Genomic DNA, 18,220 nt, shown 5'->3' on the forward strand with positions numbered 1-18,220 from the left:
TTATGTGCATATTGCCGAACATGGATTTTCAGGACTTAACAGAGAGTTAACAGCAATTTTACATTGCATTTACGTTGATTACGTTATGTGCACAGTTCCGGACATGGATTTTCAGGGACTTAACGGTGGATTAACAGCCTTTTACGTTGCATTTACTTTGACTTACGTTATGTGCACAGTTCCGGACATGGATTTTCAGGACTAACGGTGAATTAACAGCCTTTTACATTACATTTACGTTGATTTACGTTTTGTGCATATTGCCAAACATGGATTTTCAGGGACTTAACGGTGAATTAACAGCCTTTTACATTGCATTTACTTTGACTTACGTTATGTGCACAGTGCCGAACATGGATTTTCAGGACTTAACGGTGAATTAACAGCCTTTTACATTACATTTACGTTGATTTACGTTATGTGCACAGTTCCGGACATGGATTTTCAGGGACTTAACGGTGGATTAACAGCCTTTTACGTTGCATTTACTTTGACTTACGTTATGTGCACAGTTCCGGACATGGATTTTCAGGACTAACGGTGAATTAACAGCCTTTTACATTACATTTACGTTGATTTACGTTATGTGCATATTGCCAAACATGGATTTTCAGGGACTTAACGGTGAATTAACAGCCTTTTACATTGCATTTACTTTGACTTACGTTATGTGCACAGTGCCGAACATGGATTTTCAGGGACTTAACGGTGGATTAACAGCCTTTTACGTTGCATTTACTTTGACTTACGTTATGTGCACAGTTCCGGACACGGATTTTCAGGACTAACGGTGAATTAACAGCCTTTACATTACATTTACGTTGATTTACGTTATGTGCATATTGCCAAACATGGATTTTCAGGGACTTAACGGTGAATTAACAGCCTTTTACATTACATTTACGTTGATTTACGTTATGTACAGTTCCGGACATGGATTTTCAGGGACTTAACGGTGGATTAACAGCCTTTACGTTGCATTTACTTTGACTTACGTTATGTGCACAGTTCCGGACATGGATTTTCAAGGACTTAACGGTGGATTAACAGCCTTTTACGTTGCATTTAATTTGACTTACGTTATGTGCACAGTTCCGGACATGGATTTTCAGGACTCAACGGTGAATTAACAGCCTTTTACATTGCCTTTACGTTCAGTTACAGTGGCTTACTGTATCCAGAACGCGCATCTATTTTTTCCCTAAACAAATCGTGCCCTATCTAGTTTTGTCTGCTTACCATTAGCCTTAAACGTATTCGGACGTACTTAATAGGGTTTTCTGAATGCTCAAGTGTGGCGTAATGGATACCCTACAATAATCAAGCGAGCGAGCGAAGCGAGCGAAGCGTTTTTAATTTAAAGTGTAACGGGGCGAACCGGAGAACCGGGTTCCCGGGGTCCAGGGGCGAAGCCCTGGCTGGGTTTGGGAGCCCCAATATGCAGGGGCGCAGCCCCCCGCTGAAGCAATTGAGAAGGTAGTTTAAAATCGTGAACCTAACCGGGTTCCCGGGGTCCAGGGGCGAAGCCCCTGGCCGGGGTTTGGGGCGGAGCCCCAATAAGCAGGGGGTGCGGGGGGCTGCGCCCCCCGCTGAAGCAATTGAGAAGGTAGTTTAAAATCGTGAACCTAACCGGGTTATAATTGACGGACCCAATGGGGAAATGTGTGTTCCACCGTAAATTTGGACCCAGGTGCAAACGCGTAGACCGGGTCGGGTGGTGGCATTTTGGGGAACCGTAACGTAAACTATAACCGGGTCATTATTGACGAACCCGCCGTAGTAATATACGGAAGGTCCGGAAATTTGGACCCGGTCCGGATTTTTTTAGCGGACCCGGGTGGAGCAGTTTTGGGGAACCGTAACGTAAATTATAACCGGGTCATTATTGACGAACCCGCCGTAGTAATATACGGAAGGTCCGGAAATTTGGACCCGGTCCGGATTTTTTTAGCGGACCCGGGTGGAGCAGTTTTGGGGAACCGTAACGTAAATTATAACCGGGTCATTATTGACGAACCCGCCGTAGTAATATACGGGAGGTCCGGAAATTTGGACCCGGTCCGGATTTTTTTTGCGCCCCCGGGTGGTGCAGTTTTGGGGAACCGTAACGTAAATTATAACCCGGTCATTATTGACGAACCCGCCGTAGTAATAAACGGGGGGTCCGGAAATTTGGACCCGCTCCGGATTTTTTTAGCGGCCCCGGGTGGAGCAGTTTTGGGGAACCGTAACGTAAATTATACCGGGTCATTATTGACGAACCGGCCGTAGTGATATACGGGGGGTCCAGAAATTTGGACCCGGTCCGAATTTTTTTAGGCTAGGAACAGTTTTCGGGAACCGCAACGGTAAATGTGACTGGGTCAGTATTGACGAACCCAGCGATATACGGGTGGTAAAATTTGTACCCGGGAATGATTTTTTTGCGGCATTGTTTGGTTGGCGTGTTGGGAACCGACGTTTTGGGAAATATTTATTCACTTTTCAGGATTCCGCCGTGCAATTGTATAAGTAGCCCGATTTATGAACCTTGTCCGATCATTTTACCCGGTGTTGGTGGTGGAATTTTTATGTTTGCAAATCCCGTAACAGGTTACTTTTATCGTGAAAGTTCCTGCAACCATTTCTAAATACTATCAATAAAATTACCGTACCCGCAATACGTTACTTTAGCAGGGGAGTACTGTTACCATAACAGATTACTTTTTATGCAACGGATGGTTATTACTGAATTTCTGTAATAATAAAACTTAGCGTAACGGGTTACCGTTACCACAAACTGTTATTTAACGGATTACTATGGCGGGATACTGTTACTGTTACCGTTACCGTAATAGATTACCGTGCATATTTTTTTCATCGTTTCGGGTCACCGTAACCGTTAATGCTTACTTTTAGCATCGCCAGTTGTCCCAATGGGTTGCTGTTACTTTAATACTTGACCTTTTCGATAAGAAAGATTAGGGCGACGCAAGGCTGCACCGCGAACAACCAAATGATTATTGCTTCAAAAAAAGGATGTAAAAATCTTAAAAAAAGCTTATCTGAATTGGATTTAGAATTACTAACACGGGTTATCCTATTAATCACGGATTAACTACGGAAATTCGCGATCACGAAGGCTGTGAGTTATAACTTTATTTGAAGGGGTACGCTTAAAAAGCGCATATTCAAGAATTTGTAAATTTATAAACAAAATTCGAAGGATTCTGAGCCTTTTGTGCAGTTGTTGGAAATATGTTTTAAAACGTTGCCATAGCAAAACATTTCTTTAATAACGTCAGCATTAAGCAAGCGCAGTGCAACATGCGAGCAGCAAGCAAGACGAGGGGATTCTATTGTCCTATTATTCTCAAAAGATTCTTCTTACAGTTCCGCTTGAACTTTTCGTTATTGTGTTGATACGGCAGCGTGCTATCATTTCTGCTAAAACCGAATACGAAATCGAAGGCGACGCAAATCTGCGCCGAGACAAGCGCCCCGAAGCGAGCGGACCAGCAAGTAAAACAAGAACATTCCGTTGTTCTTTTTATTAAAAAGATAACTTTCACGGATAAACTTTCCGTTAACGTTATCATATTCGGTAGCGAAGTATCGTTGCGAGGAAAACCGAGGGCTAAGCAAAGCGGGTGAGCAATTGAAGCATCAAGTAGAACGAAACATTTACTTTTTTCACTTCAAACCTTTTTCAATAAATATTACAAAATCTTAACAAATTCTGCATGAAATTGCAGATACCAGTTTTTCAAATGAAAAAGAAATTATTTGACTGCTGGAACAAAGTTTCTCGCCCTGGGCTGCAACTCCCTATTTCAAATTTACAACAGGCTCATTTCTGAAGGTTTATATAAATCTGAAAACAAAAGAACAAAAACAATAAACCTCAGCGTTTAACGTTCATGTTTTTTGCGGAGAAAAAGAAAGGAGATCTACCTCAAAGGTCTTTACAATTACATACACCACTGTTCACAGAAATTTAATCTCGTGGCCTTGCCATCGCGAGCATTGCGTATATTGGACAAGGTTCAACGTAGTAAGTAAAGTGGTGAAATTTCCTGATTTTGAAACGACTTTTAACAAAATTCTTAAATTTTAAAAGACTTTCGAGGAAATTGTTGTAGAAATTTTTTGAAGCTAATCACGCGATCCATGAACTTTATTGTAAACCGAAGATTCTGGTAAGCTTAGTCAAATCAATACCAAAGCACTAAAACTTTTTCGCGTCAGTTCAAGTTGAGTTAGTACGATGAGAAAAAAACGACCGCGGATTACCAGCCACAGTCATATGCGGGAAACGGGCACTTGGTGTTCAAAACCATGGTAAGTATGAGTTACTCGACCGCTGTTTTGCTTTAGAATAAATTCAACCGAATAAAACAAAACCATAGAAAAACATATATCCTTTACCCAAGAAAGTAATCCATTTAGTAACCGCTACTGCGTTATTGTTACGTTGCCGCTGCCAACAGACATCGAATAAGGTGTTGAACCGATAAATCGTTTGGGCAATAAATTAAGCCAAACCACGGTTTGCGAAAACATTGAACTCTAAAACAGAAATGTGTGCGGGCGCTTCTCGGATTCTGTGTGATTAAATCGGCATACGCGATTTGTATAAGCCAGTGTGTTAATTCATCTGCAGCAAAACAATCTTTCCGTGAATTTGAAAATACTAGGATTTAAATGGCTAAAACTTCTATGCTTCTAGCAACCAACTGAAAAAATTAAAACAAGGAGTCTTTTTTGGGTTGTTGACTACCGGCGGAGAATCGTTAACTCAGTTGAGAAACAGAAGGCGAGAAGTTGCGGAATAGTGACTGCATAGTCAGATATTTGCGCTAAAAAGGGCTTTTCTGCCAATAAACGAAACGATGCGGCAGCTTTCCAGGTAAGCAATGCCATCGAGTTCTAGCCAACTGCCAATCTAGCGAAAATTTAAAAATCTGAAGCGGAACATGTTTTCTGCTTTTCCGTGGACCACCAGCACGAAAAGTAATATTTCTAAGCTTATAATTTACCACCAAAAATTGGTTTTATAGACCGTCACGAACTGTTAGAGTATTTTGCAGAGAATCACTGATTTACGGTTAGTCATCGACTGCGGTGCAGCGTGAATGGCGAATCAAGGCCGCCAGAAGTGTAGTGACGTGGACCATGTTTAGTACAGCCGTCTGTTTAGTGAATTGAACTGCCAAACCATTTTGCATAGTTCGCTCTTAATTGCGGTTGCGTTAGGAAATCTCTTCAATTAGCAGGTTATGTTTTGTTTTTTTTCTCTGCAAGCGGTAGGTTTGGAAATTCAACCTGTGCAAACGATTGTACTTGACGGGTAACGGCCTGGGTTGCGCTTGTTGAACAGGCTCTAAGTCCTTCGGTCCAATATAAGCGTAAAACTTGAACGTAGCCAATAAATCGGCTCTGTTGGCGATTTGCATAAAGGTTTTTACAAATTTAGAGCAACGACCAGTATCCTAAAATAAAGAATCTGGTGCGAAATGGACGGCTATGGGCGATAGGGTATTTATATTAGTAGTGCCCGCGTCGCATTGGCTTGCGTGGGCACATCTGATCGTCTTGCAGTGCTTCTGTGTGACCCGCTGGGTCGTTATTATCATTTAGATCAGCATTATCATCCATATTACGGAATAAGATGTCGCGTGCGGGAGCACGGAGAAACCTAGACAGACTGGTGGATAGCGGTAAACTCATGCCAGTCAATCACGCCGACTGTCGACTCACAATCGCCTCTAAAATGGCGAGCGTAGCCGCAAAAAATATTTCGGCCAACACACAAATCTGAAATGCCTTTGGCTTGGTTAGCTCAAGCGTCTCAACCTCCCCCCCCCCTCCTGCGTAGTGCCCAAAAAATTTAAATTTTTAATTTTTAGAATTAATTTTTACGTGAAAAGTTAATTAGAAGAAATTTACGCGTTATAAAAATACATCTTTTATCTTTTTACACGCAATTTTCAGCCAACCAGAAACCATTTCATCTTACGAAATTCGGAATTTAGTTTCTTGGAACGCATGCATCAGTACGAAGCTCAAAGAATATTATACTTTTTTTAACGGAATCAAAAATGAAAAACATTCAAAAATAACATTTTGTATTGGCATAATTCCGCAAACGGCATAAAAGTAATGATATCATATCGGCATCGTAGCGGTGGCAAAAACTGATATCTGAGCAGCTCTGGTGATAAGCCTTACACAGCATATGCAACAGCTACAAAAAAAGAGTAAACTCAACTACTCCTGTTCCAGTGACGCAGTCTTACCCAACCGAGTTTTTTACAACAAGAAAAATTTACACGCTTGCTCGCTTGCACTAAGGGCGGTTACGACCTTTATACTAGTTATTAATTATTACTCATCATCCCAAAAAATACCACCATTCAGCGAAACGGCGTCTCTGAAAACAGGGTAGTGCCACTGTAAGTACTAAGCGCTTAGCCAATCAAGCGAGCGAAGCGAGTTTGCACGTATGGTAGTACTGTAATGAATTAGCAATTGAGCACGCATAAAGTGCTGTATGTACTGTACTGTAAATCCGAACAGCTGATCGGTGCCACAAGGAAAAATATTGTATGTGAGTTAGCTTAAAAGTTAAAATAAATGGTAACTTGTAAGTGACTTCTGGTACACCCGTTTTTCCGGGCAGTGTCTATCACAGCCTTTTCTTCCCCTGCAGGAGTTTTATAGTTCGCGAAAGTAGGAGAGCAAGGTACAAGTAGCAATATTTGACAATCCCTCAGTTTTGGCTGATTGCATTTGTAAGATGAGCTCGTATAACTATTACTTGTGATTTTTTCCCTTTTGACTGCCTCGAATGTAGACTTAAATTGAAAGTCTGCAACGATTACCGAAATGCAGTACCTTTGACTGTGGTGTTTCTGTAGATGTATCCCCTGCAACTGCGAAATGTGGCACGATTTGTGCGCAGTTCTTCTGCCCGATCCCTCCTTCCACCGAACAGGTCTTCCACCGTGCTCCATATTCCCCTACGTGCATTTTCACTGTACTTCAACGATCGCTATGACACAAAAGAGCCACTGTTCGACAAGGTTCTCATTGCAAATCGCGGGGAAATTGCATGCCGGATCATTAAGACATGCAAAGTGAGAAGCGAAGAAGTTTTTCTCGTGTCGTGGGGTTCTTCACTTTTTTTGTGGATATACGCAGGCGCTGGGCATCAAGACCGTGGCGGTGCACAGCGATATCGATTCCTTATCGATGCACGTGCAGATGGCCGACGAAGCGATCTGCATAGGAACAGCGCAGACGGCCGACAGCTATCTAAGATGGGAGCGGATCATCCAGGCGTGCAGAGACACTGGTGCGCAAGCTGTGCATCCGGGCTACGGTTTCCTTTCGGAAAACACCGGTAGGCTTCCCTGGGCAGAGGAATTTTAACATTTTTGTTTTTTGCGTATCAGATAATTTTTACCGCTTCTTGTGGCTTGGTAGAAAGCGCCTGTTAAACATGTCTGATGAAAGGTTTTCTTTTGTTTTATTTACTTTTGCGTTTTTGTCTCGATAATGGTAACTACAGTTACGTTTTAAGTTTACGATGTTCTGTTACTGCAACGTCAGTACCACCTACTTACGAACTTAACTGTGGAAGTACTTTTGATTTTATTTAGAATTTGCTGCTCACCTCGAGAAGGAAAAAATTGCATTTGTTGGTCCCAACAGTTATGCAATTAACGCTTTGGGAGATAAAATTCACAGCAAAGAACTGGCCGTGAAGGCCAAAGTCAGCACTATTCCGGGTTACAAAGGGGAAGTTAAAGTACGGAATTTCGGATACTCAGAACTGTCCGTTTGGAACAGCATAGCCTTGTGGGTTTTTTTAAAAATGGATTGTTCCAGGATGCTGATCACTGCGTGCAGTTGGCTCGAGACATCGGCTATCCGGTGATGATCAAAGCGTCAGCGGGTGGTGGAGGGAAAGGCATGCGCATTGCCCGCAACGATGCTGAAACACGAGACGGTTACCGTCTCTCGCAACAGGAAGCCAAATCCAGTTTCGGTGATGACCGGATGTTGATCGAAAAGTACATTGAGGAGCCGCGACACATCGAGATTCAGGTTTGCTTTCACTGTTACAGCCTGTACTTTCCCAAAATATCTTGGATTTATCCGGCTGAGCCTGTTAAACAACTACAAAATAATTCTTCTGAATGTAGAATTGTCGCTTGAGCTGATTTATAAAGCCTGAATTTTTTATTTGCTTGTACTTTTCTGTCAGGAAGAAAAACCCTTAGTTGTTTAAATTTTTATTTAATAGTATGCGTTCGGCTGGTATCGGCTTTGAAAGTAGCCGATACCAGCCGTCAAGTGTAACGAGTGTTTCCCGGTCTTTTCTACCGAAGTTTTAGCTAAACCGTTTGTTTTAAAACATTACAAACTGTACCTGATCGATTAAAAACACCGCAGTATAATGGATGCAATAGCTGTCAGCCATTAGATTATTTATATTATACTCTGTTCTCAGTTTATACTTGTGGGAAGTCTTCTGCTGTAACTTTTTTGTTAATTGTGAAGTCTCTCGTTACTTTGCAGTGTTTTCACTGGGAGAGGTACGGAGTACTCTTTTTATGGAAGTATAATTAATTTCGATGCGTATTTTATAACGCACACTCTAGAGCGCTTTCGGTCATCACATATCTGCAAGACCGCAGCCATATGAGTTCAAAGTGAAGCGGAATGTATTTTTTGAATTTTATTTGAGTATTATGGGAAAAGAGGGGGGATAATAGGAAAGGAATTTTATTATTGGCTTGTTAAGATAATTGGCTGTTGTTATAGAACTTTTAATTATGCCATTACATATCGTATTTGTGGCTTATGTAGCAAGTTACGGTAGTGAGTAGCAACTATCAACCTGCATTTGTTCTGTATTTATGGAAAAGTACAAGTTCTAATGCGAATTATGCAAATCGTTTTCAGTTGATCGGCGACAAGCATGGCAGTGCAGTTTATCTCAACGAACGCGAGTGCTCCATTCAGCGACGCAACCAGAAAGTAATTGAAGAAGCCCCAAGCCCTTTTGTAGACCCTGACCTCCGTCGTCGCATGGGGGAGCAAGCGGTGTCCTTGGCCAAAGCAGTGGGCTATGACTCAGCGGGAACCATCGAATTTCTTGTGGATAAGCACAAGAATTTTTACTTTCTGGAAATGAATACCCGCCTTCAAGTGGAGCACCCCATTACCGAGTCCATCACGGGAGTGGACATTGTCTACCATATGCTGCGCAGTGCCAAAGGCTATCCATTGCGATTTAAGCAGAGTGATATCGGGATCACTGGCTGGTCCTTTGAGGCGCGAGTGTACGCCGAAGATCCCTTTAAAGCTTTTGGTCTGCCATCCGTGGGCCGATTGAAAGTGTATAAAGAGCCGCAGAATGAGGCGGTAGGTGCGGTGCCTTCTGACGGTTATGTGCGTTGCGACACGGGAATTAGCGAGGGCTCGGAGATTAGTCTGTATTATGATCCGATGATTTGCAAGCTGATTACGGTGGGCCGGGATCGGCAGCATGCCCTGAATTTGCTGGCGGATTCATTAGATAAATATGTCATTCGTGGGGTGACGCACAATATCCCCTTGTTGCGAGACATCGTTACGGAAGAAAGGTATTGGTAATAAGATTTCATCTACCTCTGATTGTAATTTAGCTTTTCTGTAATTATTATGGCCTCAAACTTCGATAAAATACCAAGCTGCCGATGAAATAGTTTTAATAAAAGTAGACTGCTTTATAAAAAAGCACAGTGTTAAGGCGTTTCCGATGTTAAGCATTATTTTATTAGATTTCGACAACTAGTGATATTTTCCCATTGCGCACACTTAATAGAGCAGATGCTGTTGTTTCCATTTTAGATTTGTGAAAGGTGATGTAAATACTGCATACCTGCCAACGGTTTATCCAGAAGGATTTCAAGGGAAAAAACTAACTTGTGAAGAAAAGAACCTATTAGGTGCCGTGGCTGGATGCATATTTCTCAAAGACAGACTGCGAGATAGAAGATTTTTGAATTCGGTGCAAGGATCGGAGCACAGTTACGATGAATCTACTCATAATTTGCACGTATGTGTACCGACTTGAAATTTTTGACATTCTTTTGCTGTTGTCATTCTCCAAATACCTTAGGGCGGAAATTGATGATGATATGAGTTCTTTCCGTTAAATATAGGTGAAGGGTTCCGGATTCGAAGAGGCGGTTGTTGTAAATTATGAACCAAAAGCTGGAGTCTTCCAAGTCCAGATTGGTGGTCAGAAATTTACTGTCAGCGACACCATCAATCTGGCTGACAATGTTGTAACTGTGGACGTGAACGGCCAAAAACATATCCTCCAACTGGTAAATAAATCCCCGGTCGGGAAGATTGATTTGCAGTATATGGGATCGGTTTTTCCTCTACACGTATTCCGCGAGGATGTGTTCAAGTTTCTGCATTTAATGCCGGCTTTGAAAGTAGCCGATACCAGCCGTCAAGTGTAAGGAGTGTTTCCCGGTCTTTTCTACCGAAGTTTTAGCTAAAAGCGTTTGGTTTAAAAAGTTTATACAGTTGTTCGTTAAATGTTAAGTTCCTTAATTTTTTGCTTATTGAATTGAATAACTGGATGGGTTGTTGTTGATATACTTATTTACTTGTCGTACAATTAGTGTGGTACACTGTTATGCTTCCGTTTGGCATTGCAGATTAGCTCCTATGCCCGGTTTAGTTAAATCAATTGCGGTCCAAATTGGCAGCATGGTATCGGAGGGAATGGAAGTTTGCGTAATCGAGGCTATGAAAATGCAGAATAGTTTGACAGCCGCTGTAACCGGAAAGGTTTGGTCCTGTCATTTTTAATTGATATAATGTCCATAATTTCATACGGGTAACGAATATTAGTCGCTTCCCGTATTTTGATTTTAATGTGGGCCACACTGAATGATGCGAGATATTAATAAAAGGGCCTGATAGAATCAGTTTTCCATCTTTCATAATATGGCTTACTTGTAGGTAAAGAAAATCAATTTTAAGCCTGGTGAAACAGTCGGGGAGCAAGATGTTATCGTGGAGATTGAATGAGAAGGCTACGAACTGTTCCTGTTTGCAGAGAAATCTCAGGCTTCTTGGAGACCACAACTTAAAGCTCAGTTTGTTTCGGTTTTAATGTTTGATTTTAATATATTACTGTATACGGACAAGGATGTCGGTCAGCTGTAAAACAGTATTTTACCAGATTTTATTTTAACAAATGTGGGTGGATCGCGAGAGTGGAACATCCGAGGAGAAAAAATTCACCTTAATTAAAAAGTTTATCCGGCTTTTTCGTTTGAATGTCGCCATTTACGCACGAAAGTGGGTGGACGAGAACGTAATCTGTGGTTTATTATTACAACGTACCAAAAATTAAAGATTAAGGAATAATCTTTTTGAGACTTTGCGGTATTTAACGCTTTTGGCACACTGCATTCGAAATATTCGATGGCGATGGTGCACCAAACAGCAGCTGGCGCGTGAAACGAACATTTATTTCTAGGTTTCCATACTTTGCTCCGTTGCGCAATACTGTGTTGGATTCCGGTGATTGTTTTTACCATCGCGTTCTTGCTTATTTTGTTCTAAAATGGGTTCTCGGTTTGTGATATTTTCCTTGACCTTATCCAGTTTGTTGTGCTTGTACATTGTTTTTGCGGAACCCGCTGCCGGTGGTCCGGTAATTGGACGTAAGTAACGCCGTCTGCAGATATCATAGTCTACCATGGAAATACATAGTTACTACAAAATATAAAAATGACTTCGCCATAGTGTTGTGTATTAACAGAAAATTTCAAACACCGGATATTTTTTTGCATAGTGACGGCCTCGAGGTTACTTTGAACAATTTTACTGAAACACAGTTGTATTCATGCATATTACCATAGTATTAGGTTGTTTACAGATAGCAATCTGATACGACTATAATATGTTTGAAATGACTATTCACTCTTCTGTACATTCATGAAAAATAAGTCGTATTTCGGTAGAAGTAACCTGTAGATTAGTTAAATTAGTTATACTTTATACATACTTTATTTGCACAGCATAACGGATATCGCTAATATTGTGACGTTGTGTAGAGAGTTCTATTACACTGACGTTTAAATTTGCTGTTTTAATTGCAGGAAAGTTGCAAATGTCGCAGTTGACTTGCAAAGGCTGCAAACCGGAAGTCCAGGCGTTAATAAAAAAGCTGTCGGCGTACAAGCAGAAACAACTGCAGGGAGCGCTGTTAGTAGAAGGGAAGAAGGACGAAGAACTGCTTCCGCCTGATGCAGCTTGGTACCTGGGAAAGCGCAGTGCTCCCGTTGTGGCCGAATTCCCGGGCAATTACGATGTCGATAGCTTTAGGCCAATGTGGTTGTGAATTGCCACCCTACCCGTACATTTACTCCAGTCACGTTAATTTTTGCTAATGTTGATTTTTCAAAGAGCATTCAGCATGGGCTATTCACATGCAGTATATTAAACCTTACATTTAAAACTTGCTGAAAATCTATGCGAGGTTTTTTAATTTATTAGCCAATGTTCATGCATTATTCGTACACATAGGCTGATAACGCTTAAGATTTGAAGTTTTCTTTGTGTCGGTTGTACCGCTCTGGCTGATTTTGCCGCACTGTTTTTATTGCACTGCAACAAACTTGGAAAAACATGATAGCACTGACCTTTCGAATTTATTAATTTTCTATCCGAAAACGCACACTGCATCGGAATATATAATATGTAACTCGTTGTTTATCTGCAATGCTTCAAGAATAAAAGCAGCAAAATTAGTTGTTGCGAAACTTTTGGGATCGCCACTAAGTAAAGTATTGTTTCTCTGAATTAAATCCAGGCGACGGTTTTCAAAAAACTGCAAAATGATCCTCTTATCTTGTCCTGACTGTATGTAGTGTTTCTCCTATGCATACACATGTACAATATATTGTATATGCCGGGCGGCACGCCTGATCTTTATATTTGGATTTTTTGCGGGTACTGCAGCATTGCGACTTTGTGCCATGTCATAAAGTTTTAATCAAGTTTTGTGTTCTGTGCATGAATTGATTACACATTGTCAAATTATTTTTAATTTTGTATTCTATCTCTGCAACTGGTATGTCTGGGTGAAATGTATTAAAATCAGGAACAAGTACTTGGTGGATGTTTGTTCAAAACAGTGCGGGTGTAAAAATCACCATCCATTTAGCAGCAAGTGCAACTAATCGTGAAGTCTCCATTAATCCACTGCATCGCGAACGTATGATACAAAAAATACTCGTACTATCCGCCGCTAACTTTAATAAAGTAAATTATGAAATACTGCTGTCCACAAAGGCCACGGATAAACTTTCCACAAAATTCACGTAAAACAACTGCACACAAACAATTAAATGCAGTCACGACTAATAACACGTTGGAGAAACATGTTTTCCAGAAACATAAGTCAAAATGAAGCCAAAAACCAGAATGCTATGATGAGGGCTTGAAAATGAAAAAATCAAAACCAATTGAAAACCTCTGGTCTATACAACATCCGTACTCGTAGATTCGGACACAAAACCAGCAACATAACGTTCAACCATTGTACTGTATAAAAATAACTCATTTATTATAACTATGGTATTTACTTGGCAAAGTTAGTGCACGGTAATTCTTTTGTGACAAGAACGTCTGGGACGAGAAAATTAACAACAAAATGTGACACATTCTTGGGAGATTCAGAAATTACTAACATCATTCGATGATTATGACGCTTTGGTCAGATTTCTCGCCAGTGGCTGACATACCGGCTAAATCTGCAAAAGTAGAGTTGTTCTCGATAATGCCAAACTACTGTTTATAATATCTTGATAGTGATCCTTACCAAACGAATCATCAACAAATTTTCATAAAAAGGTCCTAAATAATTTGTTTTAAACTTTAGCGCGACTGCCATTAACTCACAGAATCCCTGCATGAGAAACGAACACCGCACTGTTTACATTAAATTATAAGTATGGGCATACCTACAGTACTTATACGGATAAAGTATACTGTAATAGAAAGCCATTATTTCAAGTTAAAATATTCTTACTCTTCGTAAGATCCACAACAGTCTTCTTCGCTGCATCACATTCTCGAATCGTAAAACTCTCACTATCCTGAACGATTTCAACTCGATCATTTCCGGTGAAGGACAAAACTTCCAGAACAAACCTAGCATGGAACCCTCTACAAAGCTGCTGTGATTACTGTTAACAGTTATTTTTGTACACTTACTGGTCAACTACCAGATCCTGAGGAACAACAGTCTTGGGACACAGAGGGCAGCAAAATTTTGCTTTCGGTCCAATATTCATGAACAGAAAGCTTTCCGCATCGAAACACTGCATATGGCGACACTCCACACCGCGCACCGGAACAACAATACGCTTTTTGGAAATAGGACAGAACAAATTCATTGTGCGCGTTCCAGCCATGATATCCTGATCTGCATTTCCGCGGGCACTTTCTACGCCGCATAAACTAATTAACAAAACAGTTGTCACATTTTCAAGAACTGCGCATACCTTGTGCCAGACTTTTCGCTACCGATAAAACATTAGTTTGGACATGACGGACGATGGCCGGGAGAGGTCTCCTTCTGGCCAAATAAACATGGACGCAGTAATCCTACAACGACCAGCATCTGAATCATAACCACAGAAGCGTGCTAGAGGACAACCTGTCTTAAATAAATATTCTTAAAAAATTAAAATCTAATTTGGTGTTACGGTGGTAAATAAACTTACTGCAACACAATTAGGTAACGATTCGCTCCAAGAGATAACCAGGCTATTTTCATGGCGCAGTTCAGCAATGGGCATTTCCAGGGGAATTTGCGGATAGGGAGGCTGTTCTTTGACCTTATTAATAATCTGCAAGTTCACAAAACTGACACCCTGCTCCACGCTTGTGCCGCCTTATAAATTAAGAACAGCAAATGGGTTTAGTACTTTTCGCGCTGGTTGGTCATTCACGGAAACTTGCAGACCTTTGGGGTGGAATTCTGGAGCAGGCACCATAGACTGATTGTTGCAAATGCTAATTATCATATATGCGTCCTTGTTTCGGACCAATTCCTGGTGCGAAACTCGCAATAAAAAATGGCTCTTCCGATGAGTAGTGTTACCCTCCAGTCCAAAAGTGGGAATGCTAGTGGATCCTAACACAAGAGACAATACTGAACGACAGCTTGTGAAATTTGAAAAGCGGAAGAAATGCCACTTACGAAGTTCGGGAGCAAAGAAAAGAGTACAAACCGGTTTCTCGTGCATAAGGGACGGGATGATATCACGAGGATTTCGGATCCAAGAACTCCATAACGATTTCTTGGTGGGACTATGCAAGGTGGAATCTTTGACAGGAACTAACAAAAAGCGGCGCTGCTTTCGCCCCTGCACCACCTCGATATCTGCAAAAAAATTAAGTGTATGCTTAGAAACAATTAAGTGGCAGTTTGGCAAATTAGTACGCATCGTTTTCACCTGTCACGGAACGATCACTTCCTTGCTTAGCCACAGCAGGACATTTTGTAACAGCACAGTTCCGTGCAACTGGAGCATTTGTCGCCAGTTTCTCTGTGGGCTTCTTAGTTTCAACCCGACTGTGGTGTTCCCGCTCAGAATTACTCGTTACTGTCGACGGCTGCTTTCGAGATTCCGCAATAACTGGAACTGATACCGGATTTGCTAGACCACTTGCCTTTGTCGCTGCAGAATTCAAGCCGCCAGCCGCATCTGGACGAAGTGGTTGACGATCAGATCTAGGTTCAGGGATCTGGCTGGACGCTGGCAGCCTTCGATTTGATTGTTGCAAATCCTTTTGGAAACCAGTTTCAGGAAAATTATGATGTGGAAGCGGAGCGCCAAACCGCTGTCGAACATCTTCCCATGGTGTCGCATGCATCGGTGGGTAGTGTGAAAAGCCATCCCACCAGTTTGGTTCCGGATAACTATTCCACCGATGCGCATGGGGAACCGGCGGCGCAAAACCTTCCCACCAGTGCGCTTCCGAGCGGGACGTCATTGGAGTATAACCATCCCCATAGTACATCGGTGGCGGATGATGCGCTGGTGGTCCAAACCACATTGCACAGTGCATCGGCGGTCTTGGCTCGTGGATGCCATTGGCGGTACGGGCGCCTAACATGGGAGGAATGAAGTCCCCATGATAACGAGGTGGTGGTGGACATCGCGGCGGTGGTGGGTTAGCTGGCGGTGGAATACGCGGCGGGGGTGGAGGAGGCGCCGGGGCACCCGTCGGTGGCCTTGGCGCGGGAGGTGGTGGGCGCGCAGACAGCGGAACTTCTGGGGGATGAGCAGAAGGTCGCGGCGGCTGCGTCGGCGGAGCAACAGGTGGCCGCGCTGGATTTGTCTGCTGCGGAGGACGTGAAACAGAGCTAACCCCATTGGCGCTAATGTGCGATGTCGACGGGGGCGGAACGCTGTTTTGAGAAGGCGGCACCGTCGCGGATGGTCGTGGCTGCTGCGTCAACGCATCAACCGGCGCTTGCAATGTCTTAGACTGCTGTGCCAGGGGGCGTGGAATAAATTTGCCCCAATCCGCCTGCGAATTCCCCGGAACTGGAGCGGTTTTCTGAGGGACTGGCACCACTTTCGGTACGCTCGCGCTAATGGGACCCTTTCGAACTTCCACATGATTAGTCAATTTCACCATGTCCTTCTTTTGCACGGCTGCGCTATGTGTAGCTGCAGACGGCGGCTGGGCAGTGTGGTCAGGCTTTTGAGATCTCCGTATGTAGTCGTTCGCTCGCTCCGGTCTGATGACTTCCGCTTTAATCACACGGCTCTTAACTTTCCCCAGAAAAAATTCGTGAAAATGTCTACGAAATGCAGCATTTTTGAAATCAATGATTATCACTCCGCAATCGGGAAGGGCAGTTTCCATAATGCGATCGGTGAGATTCCTGGCAAAATGCACTGTCAGTTCCAGAAAAAACTTTGACCCATCATAGAGGAACCTGTCAAGGAAACATTCACGGATTTCCAAATCGTAGTTCAACTCTTTCGTCTTCTCAATGACGAGGATCCAGTCATCCTTAAGGACATCTGCCTTCAGTTTAACTTTGATACCATTCTCTATACACAAACAGGAGAAAGTCAAGTTTTTCGGTAAGCTCTGCAAACATAAAACATACAATTCCTACAAGGGATTTACATACGTACGGTGGACAGCATTATGGAGAGCGTCGAAATATGGCGAAGTCAGTGCGCGATTACCCACTCGCACCGTTTTGACAAATATCTCCATCTGCGTGCGCTCCGATGGCCGTGGTTCGGGAACAGAGAGTTCGCGATGGCTGACTGGTAACGAAGGTCCGCTAAGAGTAGCCGGAGAATCAGCTCGACGAGGTTTCTTTGCGCGCGACTCATCATCATCGCGCTCCACGGATCGCTTACGCGTAGTGCGAGAACTCGTGATGTCCGTGGGGAAACCAGTACACGTACCGCTTCTCAGCTTCATGACGCTCGGAAGTAATACCCAGACCGCCGTTGACAAATCATCCAACAAAAAAACAGAATATCTAAAAATAAATTGAGCCTATCTGATGGCGAGAAACAGCCTGGTTAGTGAAGTGCAAAAGATGAAAACATGGAATGCAAAGAAAATGTGAAAACCCAAAGGCCAAGCGTTCGTTGACAACAAATGATTTTGCGTCACGAGCGTTGATTAAGGGGAGGTCTACCTTACCATGCCGGTAAGGCGTAGCGAGCGGCTGCTTCAAAATCAGCTGTTTTCGATGTCAGTGTCCGCGACCGCGAGCATGGACCTGCTTATTATATTAAGCAGGTTGCGCCAAATTACAATTTCGAAATGCCGTTATGTATTAAATTTTTATCGACTAGAGTAGTGATTCAGCGTTCGGATTTTTTCTTAAGTATTCTCGATGTAGTCACCGCAAAAAAAAGTTTGAAGGGAGTTTTATTATTGTATTGTAAAAACGACCCTTTAATCATTAATGTAACCTGTATTTCAGGGTGGGCTTCTAAAGCGGAAAGGGTCACAAATTCACAATTGACTCGCAAGTTGATAAATTACGATATGTATTACTTGACAAGTACTTAAGAATCCCTCATTCAGTTCGTTCAGTAGCGAACGGTTAAATAGCTTCCAGACCACAAATATGTAACATTAAAAAGAACTAAAATGGTCCATA

The 18,220-nt window shown here is 42.4% G+C and overlaps 2 protein-coding genes across 3 annotated transcripts; one reads left to right on the forward strand and one right to left on the reverse strand.

The window, feature by feature from the left end:
- The first annotated feature begins 6,559 nt into the window (after window positions 1–6,559).
- On the forward strand, window positions 6,560–13,068 carry LOC129580790 (propionyl-CoA carboxylase alpha chain, mitochondrial-like). The gene is made up of 11 exons (XM_055471457.1): window positions 6,560–6,724; window positions 6,900–7,118; window positions 7,183–7,384; window positions 7,644–7,792; window positions 7,873–8,091; window positions 8,953–9,635; window positions 9,883–10,090; window positions 10,197–10,501; window positions 10,707–10,839; window positions 11,014–11,723; window positions 12,162–13,068. The coding sequence occupies exons 2-10, from the start codon at window positions 6,900–6,902 to the stop codon at window positions 11,080–11,082; spliced, it is 2,187 nt and encodes a 728-aa protein (XP_055327432.1). The 5' UTR covers window positions 6,560–6,724; the 3' UTR covers window positions 11,083–11,723; window positions 12,162–13,068.
- A 244-nt stretch (window positions 13,069–13,312) lies between these two features.
- Window positions 13,313–17,660, reverse strand: LOC129599798 (uncharacterized). 2 transcript variants are annotated; one of them, XM_055498134.1, is made up of 9 exons: window positions 17,229–17,660; window positions 15,528–17,141; window positions 15,272–15,454; window positions 14,997–15,205; window positions 14,793–14,918; window positions 14,571–14,673; window positions 14,281–14,512; window positions 14,096–14,217; window positions 13,313–13,817 (listed from the first exon to the last, which is right to left on the reverse strand). In XM_055498134.1, the coding sequence occupies exons 1-9, from the start codon at window positions 17,524–17,526 to the stop codon at window positions 13,756–13,758; spliced, it is 2,949 nt and encodes a 982-aa protein (XP_055354109.1). In that variant the 5' UTR covers window positions 17,527–17,660; the 3' UTR covers window positions 13,313–13,755. The 2 variants fall into 2 exon arrangements, with proteins under 2 accessions (XP_055354109.1, XP_055354101.1); XM_055498126.1 differs by having other exon boundaries at window positions 14,997–15,454.
- Between the last annotated feature and the right edge of the window lie 560 nt (window positions 17,661–18,220).

Source organism: Paramacrobiotus metropolitanus, unplaced genomic scaffold (assembly GCF_019649055.1).
Source record: "Paramacrobiotus metropolitanus isolate TYO unplaced genomic scaffold, Prichtersi_v1.0 Parri_scaffold0000004, whole genome shotgun sequence".
Lineage (NCBI taxonomy): Eukaryota > Metazoa > Tardigrada > Eutardigrada > Parachela > Macrobiotidae > Paramacrobiotus > Paramacrobiotus metropolitanus.